Below are 21,207 nucleotides of genomic sequence, written 5' to 3' on the forward strand. Positions count from 1 at the left end.
GGTTTGGATTTGGGGAGAGAGGCAGTGAGTGAGTTTGGAGATGGGGAGAGAGGCAGTGAGTGGGTTTGGAGATGGGAAGAGAGCCAGTGAGTGGGTTTGGAGATGGGGAGAGGGGCAGTGAGTGGGTTTGGAGATGGGGAGAGAGGCAGTGAGTGTGTTTCGTGATGGGGAGAGAGGCAGTGAGTGAGTTTGGAGATGGGGATAGAAGCCGTGAGTGGGTTTGGAGATGGGGAGAGAGGCAGTGAGTGGGTTTGGAGATGGGGAGAGGGGCAGTGAGTGGGTTTGGAGATGAGAAGAGAGCAAGTGAGTGGGTTTGGAGATGGGAAGAGAGCAAGTGAGTGGGTTTGGGTATGGGAAGAGAGGCTGTGAGTGGGTTTGGAGATGGGGAAGAGGCAGTGACTGGGTTTGGGGATGGGAAGAGAGGCTGTGAGTGGGTTTGGAGATGGGAAGAGAGGCTGTGAGTGGGTTTGGAGATGGCGAGAGAGGCAGTGAGTGGGTTTGGAGATGGGAAGAGAGGCTTCGGGTGGGTTTGGAGGTAGGGGGAGAGCGAGTGAGTGGGTTTGGAGATGGGAAGACAGGCTGCGAGTGGGTTTGGAGATGGGGAGAGAGGCTGTGGGTGGGTTTGGAGATGGGGAGAGAGGCAGCGAGTGAGTTTGGAGATGGGGAGAGAGACAGTGACTTGGTTTGGAGATGGGGAGAGAGACAGTGAGTGGGTTTGGAGAGGGGGAGAGAGTCAGTGAGTGGGTTTGGAGATGGGGAGAGAGACAGTGATTAGGTTTAGAGATGGGGAGAGAGACAGTGACTTGGTTTGGAGATGGGGAGAGAGACAGTGAGTGGGTTTGGAGAGAGGGAGAGAGGCAGTGAGTGTGTTTCGTGATGGGGAGAGAGGCAGTGAGTGGGTTTGGAGATGGGGATAGAAGCCGTGAGTGGGTTTGGAGATGGGGAGAGAGGCAGTGAGTGGGTTTGGAGATGGGGAGACAGCCAATGAGTGGGTTTGGAGATGGGGAGAGAGGCAGTGAGTGGGTTTGTAGATGGAGAGAGAGGCAGAGTGGGTTTGGAGATGGGGAGAGAGACGGTGAGTGGGTTTGGAGATGGGGAGAGAGGCAATTAGTGGCTTTGGTGATGGATAGAGAGGCAGTGAGTGGGTTTGGAGATGGGGAGAGAGGCAGTGAGTGGGTTTGGAGATGGGGAGAGAGGCAGTGAGTGGGTTTGGAGATGGGAAGAGAGGCAGTGACTGTGTTTGGAGATGGGAAGAGAGGCAGTGACTGTGTTTGGAGATGGGGAGAGAGGCAGTGAGTGGGTTTGGATTTGGGGAGAGAGGCAGTGAGTGAGTTTGGAGATGGGGAGAGAGGCAGTGAGTGGGTTTGGAGATGGGGAGAGGGGCAGTGAGTGGGTTTGGAGATGGGGAGAGAGGCAGTGAGTGTGTTTCGTGATGGGGAGAGAGGCAGTGAGTGAGTTTGGAGATGGGGATAGAAGCCGTGAGTGGGTTTGGAGATGGGGAGAGAGCCAGTGAGTGGGTTTGGAGATGGGGAGAGGGGCAGTGAGTGGGTTTGGAGATGGGGAGAGAGGCAGTGAGTGTGTTTCGTGATGGGGAGAGAGGCAGTGAGTGAGTTTGGAGATGGGGATAGAAGCCGTGAGTGGGTTTGGAGATGGGGAGAGAGGCAGTGAGTGGGTTTGGAGATGGGAAGAGAGCCAGTGAGTGGGTTTGGAGATGGGGAGAGGGGCAGTGAGTGGGTTTGGAGATGAGAAGAGAGCAAGTGAGTGGGTTTGGAGATGGGAAGAGAGCAAGTGAGTGGGTTTGGGTATGGGAAGAGAGGCTGTGAGTGGGTTTGGAGATGGGGAAGAGGCAGTGACTGGGTTTGGGGATGGGAAGAGAGGCTGTGAGTGGGTTTGGAGATGGGAAGAGAGGCTGTGAGTGGGTTTGGAGATGGCGAGAGAGGCAGTGAGTGGGTTTGGAGATGGGAAGAGAGGCTTCGGGTGGGTTTGGAGGTAGGGGGAGAGCGAGTGAGTGGGTTTGGAGATGGGAAGACAGGCTGCGAGTGGGTTTGGAGATGGGGAGAGAGGCTGTGGGTGGGTTTGGAGATGGGGAGAGAGGCAGCGAGTGAGTTTGGAGATGGGGAGAGAGACAGTGACTTGGTTTGGAGATGGGGAGAGAGACAGTGACTTGGTTTGGAGATGGGGAGAGAGACAGTGAGTGGGTTTGGAGATGGGGAGAGAGACAGTGAGTGGGTTTGGAGATGGGGAGAGAGACAGTGATTAGGTTTAGAGATGGGGAGAGAGACAGTGACTTGGTTTGGAGATGGGGAGAGAGACAGTGAGTGGGTTTGGAGAGAGGGAGAGAGACAGTGAGTTGGTTTGGAGATGGGAAGAGAGGCTGTGAGTGGGTTTGGAGATGGGGAGACAGCCAATGAGTGGGTTTAGAGATGGGGAGAGAGGCAGTGACTGTGTTTGGAGATGGGGAGAGAGGCAGTGAGTGGGTTTGGATTTGGGGAGAGAGGCAGTGAGTGAGTTTGGAGATGAGGAGAGAGGCTGTGAGTGGGTTTGGAGACGGCGAGAGAGGCAGTGAGTAGGTTTGGGGATGGGAAGAGAGCCATTGAGTGGGTTTGGAGATGGGGAGAGGGGCAGTGAGTGGGTTTGGAGATGAGAAGAGAGCAAGTGAGTGGGTTTGGAGATGGGAAGAGAGCAAGTGAGTGGGTTTGGGTATGGGAAGAGAGGCTGTGAGTGGGTTTGGAGATGGGGAAGAGGCAGTGACTGGGTTTGGGGATGGGAAGAGAGGCTGTGAGTGGGTTTGGAGATGGGAAGAGAGGCTGTGAGTGGGTTTGGAGATGGCGAGAGAGGCAGTGAGTGGGTTTGGAGATGGGAAGAGAGGCTTCGGGTGGGTTTGGAGGTAGGGGGAGAGCGAGTGAGTGGGTTTGGAGATGGGAAGACAGGCTGCGAGTGGGTTTGGAGATGGGGAGAGAGGCTGTGGGTGGGTTTGGAGATGGGGAGAGAGGCAGCGAGTGGGTTTGGAGATGGGGAAGAGGCAGTGACTGGGTTTGGGGATGGGAAGAGAGGCTGTGAGTGGGTTTGGAGATGGGGAGAGAGACAGTGACTTGGTTTGGAGATAGGGAGAGAGACAGTGAGTGGGTTTGGAGAGGGGGAGAGAGTCAGTGAGTGGGTTTGGAGATGGGGAGAGAGACAGTGATTAGATTTAGAGATGGGGAGAGAGACAGTGACTTGGTTTGGAGATGGGGAGAGAGACAGTGAGTGGGTTTGGAGAGGGGGAGAGAGTCAGTGAGTGGGTTTGGAGATGGGGAGAGAGACAGTGATTAGGTTTAGAGATGGGGAGAGAGACAGTGACTTGGTTTGGAGATGGGGAGAGAGACAGTGAGTGGGTTTGGAGAGAGGGAGAGAGACAGTGAGTTGGTTTGGAGATGGGAAGAGAGGCTGTGAGTGGGTTTGGAGATGGGGAGACAGCCAATGAGTGGGTTTAGAGATGGGGAGAGAGGCAGTGACTGTGTTTGGAGATGGGGAGAGAGGCAGTGAGTGGGTTTGGATTTGGGGAGAGAGGCAGTGAGTAGGTTTGGAGATGGGAAGAGAGGCTTCGGGTGGGTTTGGAGGTGGGGGGAGAGGCTGCGAGTGGGTTTGGAGATGGGTAGAGAGGCTGTGGGTGGGTTTAGAGATGGGGAAGAGGCAGTGACTGGGTTTGGAGATGGGAAGAGAGGCTGTGAGTGGGTTTGGAGATGGGGAAGAGGCAGTGACTGGGTTTGGGGATGGGAAGAGAGCCATTGAGTGGGTTTGGAGATGGGGAGAGGGGCAGTGAGTGGGTTTGGGTATGGGAAGAGAGGCTGTGAGTGGGTTTGGAGATGGGGAAGAGGCAGTGACTGGGTTTGGGGATGGGAAGAGAGGCTGTGAGTGGGTTTGGAGATGGGAAGAGAGGCTGTGAGTGGGTTTGGAGATGGCGAGAGAGGCAGTGAGTGGGTTTGGAGATGGGAAGAGAGGCTTCGGGTGGGTTTGGAGGTAGGGGGAGAGCGAGTGAGTGGGTTTGGAGATGGGAAGACAGGCTGCGAGTGGGTTTGGAGATGGGGAGAGAGGCTGTGGGTGGGTTTGGAGATGGGGAGAGAGGCAGCGAGTGAGTTTGGAGATGGGGAGAGAGACAGTGACTTGGTGTGGAGATGGGGAGAGAGACAGTGAGTGGGTTTGGAGAGGGGGAGAGAGTCAGTGAGTGGGTTTGGAGATGGGGAGAGAGACAGTGAGTGGGTTTGGAGATGGGGAGACAGCCAATGAGTGGGTTTAGAGATGGGGAGAGAGGCAGTGACTGTGTTTGGAGATGGGGAGAGAGGCAGTGAGTGGGTTTGGATTTGGGGAGAGAGGCAGTGAGTGAGTTTGGAGATGGGGAGAGAGGCTGTGAGTGGGTTTGGAGACGGCGAGAGAGGCAGTGAGTAGGTTTGGAGATGGGAAGAGAGGCTTCGGGTGGGTTTGGAGGTGGGGGGAGAGGCTGCGAGTGGGTTTGGAGATGGGTAGAGAGGCTGTGGGTGGGTTTAGAGATGGGGAAGAGGCAGTGACTGGGTTTGGAGATGGGAAGAGAGGCTGTGAGTGGGTTTGGAGATGGGGAAGAGGCAGTGACTGGGTTTGGGGATGGGAAGAGAGGCTGTGAGTGGGTTTGGAGATGGGGAAGAGGCAGTGACAGGGTTTGGGGATGGGAAGAGAGGCTGTGAGTGGGTTTGGAGATGGGAAGAGAGGCTGTGAGTGGTTTTGGAGACGGCGAGAGAGGCAGTGAGTGGGTTTGGAGATGGGAAGAGAGGCTTCGGGTGGGTTTGGAGGTGGGGGGAGAGGGAGTGAGTGGGTGTGGAGATGGGAAGACAGGCTGCGAGTGGGTTTGGAGATGGGGAGAGAGGCTGTGGGTGGGTTTGGAGATGGGGAGAGAGGCAGCGAGTGAGTTTGGAGATGGGGAGAGAGACAGTGACTTGGTTTGGAGATGGGGAGAGAGACAGTGAGTGGGTTTGGAGAGGGGGAGAGAGTCAGTGAGTGGGTTTGGAGATGGGGAGAGAGACAGTGATTAGGTTTAGAGATGGGGAGAGAGACAGTGACTTGGTTTGGAGATGGGGAGAGAGACAGTGAGTGGGTTTGGAGAGAGGGAGAGAGACAGTGAGTTGGTTTGGAGATGGGAAGAGAGGCTGTGAGTGGGTTTGGAGATGGGGAGAGAGACAGTGAGTGGGTTTGGAGATGGGGAGTGAGACAGTGAGTGGGTTTGGAGATGGGGAGAGAGACAGTGAGTGGGTTTGGAGAGTGGGAGAGAGACAGTGAGTTGGTTTGGAGTGGGGGAGAGAGACAGTGCGTGGGTTTGGAGAGGGGGAGAGAGACAGTGAGTTGGTTTGGAGATGGGAAGAGAGGCAGTGTGTGGGTTTGGAGATGGGAAGAGAGGCTGTGTGTGGGTTTGGAGATGGGGAGAGAGACAGTGAGTGGGTTTGGAGATGGGGAGTGAGACAGTGCGTGGGATTGGAGATGGGGAAAGAGGCAGTGGGTGGGTTTGGAGATGGGAAGAGAGGCTGTGAGTGGGTTTGGTGATGGGAAGAGAGGCAGTGAGTGGGATTGGAGATGGGGAGAGAGGCAGTGAGTGGTTTTGCCGATGGGGAGAGAGTCAGTGAGTGGGTTTAGAGATGGGGAGAGAGTCAGTGAGTGGGTTTGGAGATGGGGAGAGGGGCAGTGAGTGGGTTTGGAGATGGGAAGAGAGCCAGTGAGTGGGTTTGGAGATGGGGAGAGGGGCAGTGAGTGGGTTTGGAGATGGGGAGAGAGGCAGTGAGTCGGTTTGGAGATGGGAAGAGAGCCAGTGAGTGGGTTTGGAGATGGGGAGAGGGGCAGTGAGTGGGTTTGGAGATGGGGAGAGAGGCAGTGACTTGGTTTGGAGATGTGGAGGCAGTGAGTGGGTCGGGAGATGGGGAGAGAGGCAGTGAGTGTGTTTGGAGATGGGGAGGGAGGCAGTGAGTGGGTCTGGAGATGGGGAGAGAGGCAGTGAGTTGGTTTGGAGATGGGGAGGGAGGCAGTGAGTGGGTTTGGAGATGGGGAGAGAGGCAGTGAGTGGGTTTGGAGATGGGGAGAGAGGCAGTGAGTGGGTTTGGAGATGGGGAGAGAGGCAGTGAGTGGGTTTGGAGATGGGGAGGGAGGCAGTGAGTGGGTCGGGAGATGTGGGAGAGAGACAGTGAGTGGGTTTGGAGATGTGGGAGAGAGGCAGTGAGTGGGTTTGGAGATGGCGAGTGAGGCAGTGACTAGGTTTGGAGATGGGGAGAGAAGTTTTGGAGTGGGTTTGGAGATGGGGAGGAAGAAAATGCTTCTATATGTATCCTTTATCTGTAACTCTACTGTATGCCCCTATTTAATTCCTCTACAATTCTCTATCTGTCTTGTACTTTCCTGTATCTATCATGTATCCTTCTGTATCTGTTCTGTACCTCACATCTATTTGTCCTGAACTCTCCTTGTTTGTCCTATATTATCTTGTAACTTGCTACAATTGTACAGGGTTTTGGTGACACCACATCTGGAATACTGTCTACAGTTTTGGTCTCCACATTTAAGAAAAGATACACTTGCATTGGAGGCAGTGCAGCGAAAGTTCCCTGAATTTGACCTGGGATGAGGGGGCTGTCCTATGATGAGAGTCTAAGTATAGTACCAGGGTCTATATTCTCTGGAGTTTCGAAGAATCAGATGTGATCTCATTGAAACATAGTTGATTCTGAAGGGGCTGAACAGGGTAGTGCAAGGATTGTATCTGCAGGTCTGGGAATCTGGAACATGGGGACACAGTCTCAGGATAAGAGGTCAATCAATCAGGACTGAGATGAGGAGAAATTTCTTTACTCAGAAGGTTGTGAATCTTTGGAATTCTCTACCCCAGAGGGTTGTGGACGCTCCATCGTTGAATATATTTAAGGCTGGGATCGATAGATTTTTGGTCTCTCAGGGAATCAAGGGATATGGGGAGCGGGCGGGAAAGTGGAGCTGAATCCTAGCTCCGAGGAAGGGTCACTGACCCGAAACGTTAACTCTGCTTCTCTTTCCACAGATGCTGCCAGACCTGCTGAGTGATTCCAGCATTTCTTGTTTCTGTGTGAGCTGAATCCTAGGATCAGCCATGATCGTATTGAATGGCGGAGCAGGCTCGATGGGCCGAATGGTCTACTCCTGCTCCTAATTCTTGTGTTCTTATGTCTTTTACTCGCCTGCAGCTGTTTTGTATCCCTTGTATCTATTCTCTATCTCACCTGTCCTGTATTAGTCATCTTTTGCCAGGCCAGGCTGAATCCCTTTACTTTCATCCAAAAAGGAACAGAAGTATTTATCCAGGAAATTAAGAGGTCAGTAGTGATGGCGATGAAGCAGGAGTTTTATTTGATGAGATCATGTCGCATTTAAATGGAAGTCATTGAGAAATATCAAAGTGCCAGGCTGGGCATACCAGGAAAGCCAAAATGGATTACCATGCATGTCAAGCTCATGTGTGCCGCCTGAAGCTGACGCTTGTATCATCAAAATCAACTCAAGTAGCTGGCCAATGAGAACTCTGGAGAAGGGGAAAGGAGGCGAGGAAAAGGAGTGGAGAGAGGGAGGTGGGGAAATGAAAAGGAGGTGAGAGACAGAGAGGCTGTGGAAAAGGGAGAGGAGAGGAGGTGGGGAGGGGAGAGGATGAGCAAGGTAGGGGAGGAGAGCAAGGAATCAGTTGGCAAGTTAAAAGCCTTTATTTCTGGTGGTTCCTTGGCGATTTCATAATTAATTGTTTTATTGATTTTGTTTTCTGTTTTTCCCGTCTGATCACAAAGTCATCGTTCCTGTGCTATCATTGCACTGAATATTGAAATAAAGGCCAGGGACTGAGAATTCATCAAACCCCAATCTGTCTCAGATTAGATGGAGAGGGTTTGTGTGATATTATCAACCTATTACATTTTCACTCATTCCAAGTATAGATTATATTTTATCAATTTAAATTGTTATAAAGGTACGACCGACGCAGGTTCATTTAGTGAACGCGGGACATTGACAGACCCAACTGTTGACGGGTAGAACACAGGGTTTTCAGAACAGTAAGGGCCATAGTCCAGCATGTAGGAGAGAAGTAAGATTGGAAAGAAAGGGTAGGAAAAAACATTTAGACAGAAAGGGAAGCTGGAGAGATAGCAGATTGTGTACAAACAAACAAAGAGGTCGAAGAACATTTCCCTGTTTAAACATGTCTTGTCAAGGTGCAACCCAGATAACTGTATGACCGAAAGTAGGAGTGTCAATAAATTAGTACTAAAACTATTTTTAATACCACAGTTAGTGCAGTCTTCAACCTGGGACTGGAGGCTGTCCTGGGCATGCTGGGACTCATACAATTAGATCCAAAGAGTTTATTGAGTCCTTTTACCCATCAGTATTGAGAGTATCTCCATATCACTCCTTTCACAAGTTGGCTTCAGCTGGTCACATGAATGGCTCCAGATAAAGAGATAATGGAAAGTTCGTCTTGTGTTATTTAAGGTCATGAGTAGATGAATTATTATCAGTTTGAAGTGATATTGTAAACCAGTTCCATCAAAGCTGTAGGACAATCCACCCAGTGTTGTCATCGCAAACCTCCATGAGTTAGTTGCACATTCTTTAGGTCCCAGATGAAGTAATTTGGTCTCCTTGTCTGGATATAAAGTGTTTCCTAAACCAATAGCCCTCTGTTGGCCATCAGTGCTGTCTGGCTCTCTCTCCTCTTGGCTCGCTTTCTGCACTGTCTCACTTTCCAGCACACACCACTGGAGATCAGCAGGAGAAGAGCCAAAGCCAGCAGGACCAACCCGAAGACTGAGATGATTGACCCATGTGAGTTGAAGCTATAGGCAACGGCAGTGACCACCATGCCAGCAATCAGGATGACTAGGCCAAAGGGCACGGTGCAACGGGAGCAGGAGAGCTCGGCTCCGCCTGTAGCTGCTGTCAGCTGGCCCTGGCTGGTCAGGACCTGAGCAACTGCTGGAGCTGGGCAATCGGAGCCCTTCTCTGGGATACTGGGAAGAACCGGGAGTGCCGGAATCTCCTTCACTGGTTCCTCTATCATCCTGCACCTCCCAGAACTGTTCTCTCCTCTTCCCCTTTTATTTTCCAAGTGAGTTTCTTGCCTTCTTTCACTCCTCCATAAGATGCAGCCAGCACATCCTGGGATCTGAGTACTTTCAGATAGTGGGGGGGAGAGAGAGAGAGAAAGAGAGAGAGTGAATGTGTGGTCAAAAAGAGAGAGAGAGATAGAGAAATACCAAATACTGAACTAAAAGATAGGGAAACAAGCACAATAATAATTGGGATATTACATAATATGGGGAGATAAATGAGAATGTGGAATATTAATAATCACATCAACAGTACAAATATGCACAGTTGTATTAATATCAAAAGCTATAACTACAATTTTAACACGAGGGTTGTTCACAATTAAACATTCTCTTTTAAAACTTTCATAGAAACGAGCAGCAGAGGAGGCCATTCGGTCTGGTGTATCTGTGCTAGCTCTTTGACAGAGCTATCCAATTAGTCCTACACTCTCTGCTCTTCCCTATAGCCCTGCACAATTGCCCCCTTCGAGTATTTATCCAATTTCCTTTTGAAAGTCACTATTGAATCTGCTTCCACTGCCTTTTCACCCATTGCAGATCATAACACCTGGTAGCAGTGAGGGATCTCCTGCAGTCACAGCACTTCCAGTCTGTGCTCCAGGTTACTGGTCAGAATTCTGCACCGCCATACTGCCCAGTGTCTGTCTGTCCACTCAGTGTCCACTCAGTGTCTGTCCACTCACTGTCTGTCCACTCGCTGACTGTCCACTCACTTCCCAGTGTCTGTCTGTCCACTCAGTGTCCACTCAGTGTCTGTCCACTCACTGACTGTCCACTCACTGCTCAGTGTCTGACTGTCCACTCACTGCTCAGTGTCTGACTGTCCACTCACTGCCCAGTGTCTGTCTGTCCACTCACTGACTGTCCACTCACTGCTCAGTGTCTGACTGTCCACTCACTGCCCAGTGTCTGACTGTCCACTCACTTCCCAGTGTCTGTCTGTCCACTCAGTGTCCACTCAGTGTCTGTCCACTCACTGACTGTCCACTCACTGCTCAGTGTCTGACTGTCCACTCACTGCCCAGTGTCTGTCTGTCCACTCACTGACTGTCCACTCACTGCCCAGTGTCTGTCTGTCCACTCACTGACTGTCCACTCACTGCTCAGTGTCTGTCTGTCCACTCACTGCCCAGTGTCTGTCTGTCCATTCACTGCCCAGTGTCTGTCTGTCCACTCACTGCCCAGTGGCTGTCTGTCCACTCACTGACTGTCCACTCACTGCCCAGTGTCTGTCTGTCCACTCACTGCCCAGTGTCTGTCTGTCCACTCACTGACTGTCCACTCACTGCCCAGTGTCTGTCTGTCCACTCACTGACTGTCCACTCACTGCCCAGTGTCTGTCTGTCCACTCACTGACTGTCCACTCGCTGCCCAGTGTCTGTCTGTCCACTCACTGACTGTCCACTCACTGCCCAGTGTCTGTCTGTCCATTCACTGACTGTCCACTCACTGCCCAGTGTCTGTCTGTCCACTCACTTCCCAGTGTCTGTCTGTCCACTCGCTGACTGTCCACTCACTGCCCAGTGTCTGTCTGTCCATTCACTGACTGTCCACTCACTGCCCAGTGTCTGTCTGTACACTCAGTGTCCACTCAGTGTCTGTCCACTCAGTGTCTGTCCACTCACTGACTGTCCACTCACTGCCCAGTGTCTGTCTGTCCATTCACTGACTGTCCACTCACTGCCCAGTGTCTGTCTGTCCACTCACTTCCCAGTGTCTGTCTGTCCACTCGCTGTCTGTCCACTCACTTCCCAGTGTCTGTCTGTCCACTCACTGCCCAGTGTCTGTCTGTCCATTCACTGACTGTCCACTCACTGCCCAGTGTCTGTCTGTACACTCAGTGTCCACTCAGTGTCTGTCCACTCACTGACTATAAACTCAGTGTCTGTCCACTCACTGACTGTCCACTCACTGCCCAGTGTCTGTCCGTACATTCAGTGTCTGTCCACTCACTGACTATCGACTCAGTGTCTGTCCACTCAGTGTCCACTCATAGAAACATAGAAACATAGAAAATAGGAGCAGGAATAGGCCATTCGGCCCTTCGAGCCTGCTCCACCATTCAGTACGATCATGGCTGATCATCCAAACTCAGTACCCTGTTACTGCTTTCTCCCCGTATCCTTTGATCCCATTAGCCCTAAGAACTATATCTAACTCTTCCTTGAATATATTTAATGATTTGGCCTCAACTGCTTTCTGTGGTAGAAAATTCCACAGGTTCACCACTCTCTTCATCTTCATCTCAGTCCTAAATGGTTTACCCCTTATCCTTAGACTATGACCCCTGGTCCTGGACTCCCCCGCCATCGGGAACATCCTTCCTGCATCTTGTCTGTCCAGTCCCGTTAGCATTTTGTAGATTTCTATGAGATCCCTTCTCATTCTTCTAAACTCTAGTTAATACAAGCCTATTCGACCCAAAATCTCTTCATACATCAGTTCCGCCATCCCAGGAATCAGTCTGGTAAACCTTCACTGCACTCCCTCCATAGCAAGAACATCCTTCCTCAGATAAGGAGACCAAAACTGCACACAATATTCCAGATGTGGCCTCACCAAGGCCTTGTATAATTGCAGCCAGACATCCCTGCTCCTGTACTCGAATCCTCTCACTATGAAGGCCAACGTACCATTTGCCTTCTTAACTGCCTGCTGCACCTGCATGTTTACTTTCAGCGACTGGTGTACAAGGTCACCCAGGTCTCGCTGCACCTCCCCCTTTCCCAATCGATCGCCGTTCAGATAATAATCTGCCTTTCTGTTTTTGCCACCAAAGTGGATAACCTCACATTTATCCACATTATACTGCATCTGCCATGTATTTGCCCACTCACTCACTGTCTGTCCATTCACTCACTGTCCACTCAGTGTCCACTCACTGTCCACTCACTCACTGTCCATTCACTCACTGTCCATTCACTCACTGTCCACTCACTGTCCACTCACTCACTGTCCACTCACTCACTGTCCACTCACTCACTGTCCACTCACTCACTGTCCACTCACTCACTGTTCACTCACTCACTGTCCACTCACTCACTGTTCACTCACTGTCCATTCACTGTCCACTCACTGTCCACTCACTCACTGTTCACTCACTCACTGTCCACTCACTGTCCACTCACTGTCCACCCACTCACTGTCCACCCACTCACTGTCCACTCACTCACTGTCCACTCACTGTCCACCCACTCACTGTCCACTCACTGTCCACTCACTCACTGTCCACTCACTCACTGTCCACCCACTCACTGTCCACCCACTCACTGTCCACTCACTCACTGTCCACTCACTCACTGTCCACTCACTGTCCACTCACTTACTGTCCACTCACTGTCCACTCACTCACTGTTCACTCACTCACTGTCCACTCACTCACTGTCCACTCACTCACTGTCCACTTAGTGTCCACTCACTCACTATCCACTCACTCACTGTTCACTCACTCACTGTCCACTCACTCACTGTCCATTCACTGTCCACTCACTCACTGTTCACTCACTCACTGTTCACTCACTCACTGTTCACTCACTCACTGTCCACTCACTCACTGTCCACTCACTGTCCACCCACTCACTGTCCACCCACTCACTGTCCACCCACTCACTGTCCACCCACTCACTGTCCACTCACTCACTGTCCACTCACTCACTGTCCACTCACTCACTGTTCACTCACTCACTGTCCACTCACTGTCCACCCACTCACTGTCCACCCACTCACTATCCACTCACTCACTGTTCACTCACTCACTGTCCACTCACTCACTGTCCATTCACTGTTCACTCACTCACTGTTCACTCACTCACTGTCCACTCACTCACTGTCCACTCACTGTCCACCCACTCACTGTCCACCCACTCACTGTCCACCCACTCACTGTCCACTCACTCACTGTTCACTCACTCACTGTCCACTCACTCACTGTCCACTCACTCACTGTCCATTCACTGTCCACTCACTCACTGTTCACTCACTCACTGTTCACTCACTCACTGTCCACTCACTGTCCACCCACTCACTGTCCACCCACTCACTGTCCACCCACTCACTGTTCACTCACTCACTGTCCACTCACTCACTGTCCACTCACTCACTGTCCACTCACTCACTGTCCACTCACTCACTGTCCACTCACTCACTGCCCACTCACTCACTGTTCACTCACTCACTGTTCACTCACTCACTGTCCACCCACTCACTGTCCACTAACTCACTGTCCACTCACTGTCCACTCACTCACTGTCCACTCACTGTCCACTCACTCACTGTCCACTCACTGTCCACTCACTCACTGTCCACTCACTGTCCACTCACTGTCCACCCACTCACTGTCCACTCACTGTCCACTCACTCACTGTCCACTCACTGTCCACCCACTCACTGTCCACTCACTGTCCACTCACTGTCCACTCACTCACTGTCCACTCACTCACTGTCCACTCACTCACTGTCCACTCACTGTCCACTTAGTGTCCACTCACTCACTGTCCACTCACTCACTGTCCACTCACTCACTGTTCACTCACTCACTGTCCACTCACTCACTGTTCACTCACTGTCCACTCACTCACTGTTCACTCACTCACTGTCCACTCACTCACTGTTCACTCACTGTCCACTCACTCACTGTCCACTCACTCACTGTCCACTTAGTGTCCACTCACTCACTGTCCACTCACTCACTGTTCACTCACTCACTGTCCACTCACTCACTGTTCACTCACTGTCCACTCACTCACTGTCCACTCACTCACTGTCCACTCACTGTCCACTCACTCACTGTCCACTCACTCACTGTCCACTCACTCACTGTCCACTCACTCACTGTCCATTCACTGTCCATTCACTGTCCACTCACTGTCCACTTAGTGTCCACTCACTCACTGTCCACTCACTCACTGTCCACTCACTCACTGTTCACTCACTCACTGTTCACTCACTGTCCATTCACTGTCCACTCACTGTCCACTTAGTGTCCACTCACTCACTGTCCACTCACTCACTGTTCACTCACTCACTGTTCACTCACTCACTGTCCACTCACTCACTGTCCACTCACTCACTGTTCACTCACTGTCCACTCACTCACTGTCCACTCACTCACTGTTCACTCACTGTCCACTCACTCACTGTCCACTCACTCACTGTCCACTCACTCACTTTCCACTCACTCACTGTTCACTCACTCACTGTTCACTCACTGTCCACTCACTCACTGTCCACTCACTCACTGTCCACTCACTCACTGTCCACTCACTCACTGTCCACTCACTGTCCACTCACTCACTGTCCACTCACTCACTGTCCACTCACTCACTGTCCACTCACTCACTGTTCACTCACTGTCTACTCACTCACTGTCCACTCACTCACTGTCCACTCACTCACTGTCCACTCACTCACTGTTCACTCACTGTCCACTCACTCACTGTCCACTCACTCACTGTTCACTCACTGTCCACTCACTCACTGTCCACTCACTCACTGTCCACTCACTCACTGTTCACTAACTCACTGTCCACTCACTCACTGTTCACTCACTCACTGTCCACTCACTCACTGTCCACTCACTGTCCACTCACTGTCCACTCACTGTCCACTCACTCACTGTCCACTCACTCACAGTCCACTCACTCACTGTCCACTCACTCACTGTCCACTCACTCACTGTTCACTCACTGTCCATTCACTCACTGTCCACTCACTCACTGTTCACTCACTGTCCACTCACTCACTGTCCACTCACTGTCCACTCACTCACTGTCCACTCACTCACTGTTCACTCACTGTCCATTCACTCACTGTTCACTCACTGTCCATTCACTCACTGTCCACTCACTCACTGTTCACTCACTCACTGTTCACTCACTCACTGTTCACTCACTCACTGTCCACTCACTCACTGTTCACTCACTGTCCATTCACTCACTGTTCACTCACTGTCCATTCACTCACTGTCCACTCACTCACTGTTCACTCACTGTCTGTTCACTCACTGTTCACTCACTGTCCATTCACTCACTGTCCACTCACTCACTGTTCACTCACTGTCTACTCACTCACTGTTCACTCACTCACTGTCCACTCACTGTCCACTCACTCACTGTCCACTCACTCACTGTTCACTCACTCACTGTTCACTCACTGTCCACTCACTCACTGTCCACTCACTCACTGTTCACTCACTCACTGTTCACTCACTCACTGTCCAATCACTGTCCACTCACTCACTGTCCACTCACTCACTGTTCACTCACTGTCCACTCACTCACTGTCCACTCACTCACTGTCCACTCACTCACTGTCCACTCACTCACTGTTCACTCACTGTCCACTCACTCACTGTCCACTCACTCACTGTTCACTCACTCACTGTTCACTCACTCACTGTCCACTCACTGTCCACTCACTCACTGTTCACTCACTCACTGTTCACTCACTCACTGTCCAATCACTGTCCACTCACTCACTGTCCACTCACTCACTGTCCACTCACTCACTGTCCACTCACTGTCCACTCACTCACTGTTCACTCACTGTCCACTCACTCACTGTCCACTCACTCACTGTCCACTCACTCACTGTTCACTCACTGTCCACTCACTCACTGTCCACTCACTCACTGTCCACTCACTCACTGTTCACTCACTGTCCACTCACTCACTGTCCACTCACTCACTGTTCACTCACTCACTGTCCACTCACTCACTGTCCACTCACTCACTGTTCACTCACTCACTGTTCACTCACTCACTGATCACTCACTGTCCACTCACTCACTGTCCACTCACTCACTGTCCACTCACTGTTCACTCACTCACTGTCCACTCACTGTTCACTCACTCACTGTTCACTCACTCACTGTTCACTCACTGTCCACTCACTTACTGTCCACTCACTCACTGTCCACTCACTGTCCACTCACTCACTGTCCACTCACTCACTGTCCACTCACTGTCCACTCACTCACTGTCCACTCACTCACTGTTCACTCACTGTCCACTCACTCACTGTCCACTCACTCACTGTCCACTCACTGTCCACTCACTCACTGTCCACTCACACACTGTCCACTCACTCACTGTCCACTCACTGTCCACTCACTCACTGTCCACTCACTCACTGTCCACTCACTGTCCACTCACTCACTGTCCACTTACTCACTGTCCACTTACTCACTGTCCACTTACTCACTGTCCACTTACTCACTGTCCACTCACTCACTGTCCACTCACTGTCCACTCACTGTCCACTCACTGTCCACTCACTCACTGTTCACTCACTGTCCACTCACTCACTGTCCACTCACTCACTGTCCACTCACTCACTGTTCACTCACTGTCCACTCACTCACTGTTCACTCACTCACTGTTCACTCACTGTTCACTCACTCACTGTTCACTCACTCACTGTTCACTCACTGTTCACTCACTCACTGTTCACTCACTGTCCACTCACTCACTGTCCACTCACTCACTGTCCACTCACTCACTGTTCACTCACTGTCCACTCACTCACTGTTCACTCACTGTCCACTCACTCACTGTCCACTCACTCACTGTCCACTCACTCACTGTCCACTCACTCACTGTTCACTCACTCACTGTCCACTCACTCACTGTTCACTCACTGTCCACTCACTCACTGTTCACTCACTGTCCACTCACTCACTTTCCACTCACTCACTGTCCACTCACTGTTCACTCACTCACTGTGCACTCACTGTTCACTCACTCACTGTCCACTCACTCACTGTTCACTCACTCACTGTCCACTCACTCACTGTCCACTCACTGTCCACTCACTCACTGTTCACTCACTGTCCACTCACTCACTGTCCACTCACTCACTGTCCACTCACTCACTGTTCACTCACTCACTGTTCACTCACTGTCCACTCACTCACTGTTCACTCACTGTCCACTCACTCACTGTCCACTCACTCACTGTCCACTCACTGTTCACTCACTCACTGTTCACTCACTGTCCACTCACTCACTGTCCACTCACTCACTGTTCACTCACTCACTGTTCACTCACTCACTGTTCACTCACTCACTGTTCACTCACTCACTGTCCACTCACTCACTGTTCACTCACTCACTGTTCACTCACTGTTCACTCACTCACTGTCCACTCACTCACTGTCCACTCACTCACTGTCCACTCACTCACTGTCCACTCACTCACTGTTCACTCACTGTCCACTCACTCACTGTTCACTGACTGTCCACTCACTCACTGTCCACTCACTGTCCACTCACTCACTGTTCACTCACTCACTGTCCACTCACTCACTGTCCACTCACTCACTGTCCACTCACTCACTGTCCACTCACTCACTGTTCACTCACTCACTGTCCACTCACTCACTGTTCACTCACTCACTGTCCACTCACTCACTGTCCACTCACTCACTGTTCACTCACTCACTGTTCACTCACTGTCCACTCACTCACTGTTCACTCACTGTCCACTCACTCACTGTCCACTCACTCACTGTCCACTCACTGTTCACTCACTCACTGTTCACTCACTGTCCACTCACTCACTGTCCACTCACTCACTGTCCACTCACTCACTGTCCACTCACTCACTGTTCACTCACTCACTGTTCACTCACTGTCCACTCACTCACTGTCCACTCACTCACTGTTCACTCACTCACTGTCCACTCACTGTTCACTCACTCACTGTTCACTCACTCACTGTCCACTCACTCACTGTTCACTCACTCACTGTTCACTCACTCACTGTTCACTCACTGTTCACTCACTCACTGTCCACTCACTCACTGTCCACTCACTCACTGTCCACTCACTCACTGTTCACTCACTGTCCACTCACTCACTGTTCACTGACTGTCCACTCACTCACTGTCCACTCACTGTCCACTCACTCACTGTCCACTCACTGTTCACTCACTCACTGTTCACTCACTCACTGTTCACTCACTCACTGTTCACTCACTCACTGTTCACTCACTGTCCACTCACTCACTGTCCACTCACTCACTGTCCACTCACTCACTGTTCACTCACTGTCCACTCACTCACTGTTCACTGACTGTCCACTCACTCACTGTTCACTGACTGTCCACTCACTCACTGTTCACTCACTGTTCACTCACTCACTGTTCACTCACTGTCCACTCACTCACTGTTCACTCACTGTCCACTCACTCACTGTCCACTCACTCACTGTCCACTCACTCACTGTCCACTCACTGTTCACTCACTCACTGTCCACTCACTGTTCACTCACTCACTGTTCACTCACTGTCCACTCACTCACTGTCCACTCACTGTCCACTCACTCACTGTCCACTCACTCACTGTTCACTCACTCACTGTCCACTCACTGTTCACTCACTCACTGTTCACTCACTCACTGTTCACTCACTGTCCACTCACTCACTGTCCACTCACTCACTGTCCACTCACTCACTGTCCACTCACTCACTGTCCACTCACTCACTGTTCACTCACTGTCCACTCACTCACTGTTCACTCACTGTCCACTCACTCACTGTCCACTCACTGTCCACTCACTCACTGTCCACTCACTGTCCACTCACTCACTGTTCACTCACTCACTGTCCACTCACTCACTGTCCACTCACTCACTGTCCACTCACTCACTGTTCACTCACTCACTGTTCACTCACTCACTGTCCACTCACTCACTGTTCACTCACTGTCCACTCACTCACTGTCCACTCACTCACTGTCCACTCACTCACTGTCCACTCACTCACTGTCCACTCACTGTCCACTCACTCACTGTCCACTCACTCACTGTCCACTCACTCACTGTCCACTCACTGTCCACTCACTCACTGTTCACTCACTCACTGTTCACTCACTGTTCACTCACTCACTGTCCACTCACTCACTGTTCACTCACTGTCCACTCACTCACTGTCCACTCACTCACTGTCCACTCACTCACTGTTCACTCACTCACTGTTCACTCACTGTCCACTCACTCACTGTCCACTCACTCACTGTTCACTCACTGTCCACTCACTCACTGTTCACTCACTGTCCACTCACTCACTGTTCACTCACTGTCCACTCACTCACTGTCCACTCACTCACTGTCCACTCACTCACTGTTCACTCACTCACTGTTCACTCACTCACTGTTCACTCACTGTCCACTCACTCACTGTTCACTCACTCACTGTCCACTCACTGTCCACTCACTCACTGTCCACTCACTCACTGTCCACTCACTCACTGTCCACTCACTCACTGTCCACTCACTCACTGTTCACTCACTCACTGTTCACTCACTGTCCACTCACTCACTGTCCACTCACTCACTGTCCACTCACTCACTGTTCACTCACTCACTGTTCACTCACTCACTGTTCACTCACTGTCCACTCACTCACTGTTCACTCACTCACTGTCCACTCACTGTCCACTCACTCACTGTCCACTCACTCACTGTTCACTCACTCACTGTTCACTCACTCACTGTTCACTCACTCACTGTTCACTCACTGTCCACTCACTCACTGTTCACTCACTCACTGTCCACTCACTGTCCACTCACTCACTGTCCACTCACTCACTGTCCACTCACTCACTGTCCACTCACTCACTGTCCACTCACTCACTGTCCACTCACTCACTGTTCACTCACTCACTGTTCACTCACTGTCCACTCACTCACTGTCCACTCACTCACTGTCCACTCACTCACTGTTCACTCACTCACTGTTCACTCACTCACTGTTCACTCACTGTCCACTCACTCACTGTTCACTCACTCACTGTCCACTCACTGTCCACTCACTCACTGTCCACTCACTCACTGTCCACTCACCTTCAATGCCGTTGCCAGTCGCTGCTCCGATTGCTGCCGTTCTCTGCAGTCACTAAGCGATCCGCACAGTGACTCTGACACCGGAGCTGGGAGCCGGGCTCGGACTCGCTGCTCGGGTACATTTATTTAGCAGGAGGGAGGCTCCTCTCAGTAAGGGCAATGGGGGAAAGCTGAGCAGCGGCTGTCCCGGTGCCCGGTGTGTGGAGCCCGCTGCCCGGTCTCTCAGCCTGTGCTGTGCTCGATTCCAGCACAGGGACAGTGAGGAGGATTCCTGCAGATCGGGCTCTCTCTCTATCCCTCCCTCCCTCTCTCTCTCTCTCTCCCTCTCCCTCTCTCTCTCTCTCCCTCCCTCCCTCCCTCTCTCTGTCTCTCTCTCCCTCCCTCCCTCTCTCCCTCCCTCCCTCCCTCTCTCTCTCTCTCTCCCTCTCTCTCTCTCTATCCCTCCCTCCCTCTCTCTCTCTCTCTTTACACTAATCCCACACTCCTGGCGTTCAGTTTTGGCACAAAGCAGTCAGTCCTTATCTTGCAGTTATCGCCACTTTATTATATATTATAGAAACAAAAATATCCCAGAAACATCAAAGAGAAACATCTCAGCAAGGTTGTGTGATATGAATAATTTAATAGATTGTAATATTAATGATAGAAATTATTGCTAATTTCTGTGCAAATACATAATCCCCTATTTCCAGTTAAAAGGGAACAGATCAGGGTTCCAGGGTGAATTCTGAGTATTACTGCCCGTTAAAGGATTCCTGCAAACTTTCCTTTCATCTGTTTTTCTTTTCATTAAATCTGTGTTTAAATACACATGAGATGGGAAGAGGGAATGTGTGAGAGTGAGGGGAGAAGGAGGTCAGCTTCCGCACAAGAACTCACTGTCTGACCCCACTACTGACAACAGGAATCACTCACACTCACTCACACTCACTCACACTCACTCACACTCACTCACACTCACTCACACTCACTCACACTCTCACACTCACTCACACTCACTCACACTCTCACACTCACTCACTCACACTCACTCACACTCACTCACACTCACTCACACTCATGCACAGTCACACAGATACACACACTTTCACACTCACACACATATACACTCACACTCACTCACATGCAGACTCATGCACACACACACATACAGAAACACACAGATACATTCACACTCACACAGACACTCACTTTCACACACACAGATACGCTCACACTTTCTCTCACACACACACATGCATTC

General features: G+C 51.3%; 1 protein-coding gene across 1 annotated transcript; it reads right to left on the bottom strand.

Moving 5' to 3' along the window:
* Positions 1–7,383: 7,383 nt before the first annotated feature.
* On the bottom strand, positions 7,384–20,263 carry tmem100a (transmembrane protein 100a). The gene is given in 3 exon segments (XM_068058733.1): positions 7,384–9,175; positions 19,965–20,011; positions 20,014–20,263. Coding segments are annotated over 3 exon segments (621 nt in total). The 5' UTR covers positions 20,087–20,263; the 3' UTR covers positions 7,384–8,674.
* Between the last annotated feature and the right edge of the window lie 944 nt (positions 20,264–21,207).

This window comes from Heterodontus francisci, chromosome 26 (assembly GCF_036365525.1).
Source record: "Heterodontus francisci isolate sHetFra1 chromosome 26, sHetFra1.hap1, whole genome shotgun sequence".
Taxonomy (NCBI): Eukaryota; Metazoa; Chordata; class Chondrichthyes; order Heterodontiformes; family Heterodontidae; genus Heterodontus; species Heterodontus francisci.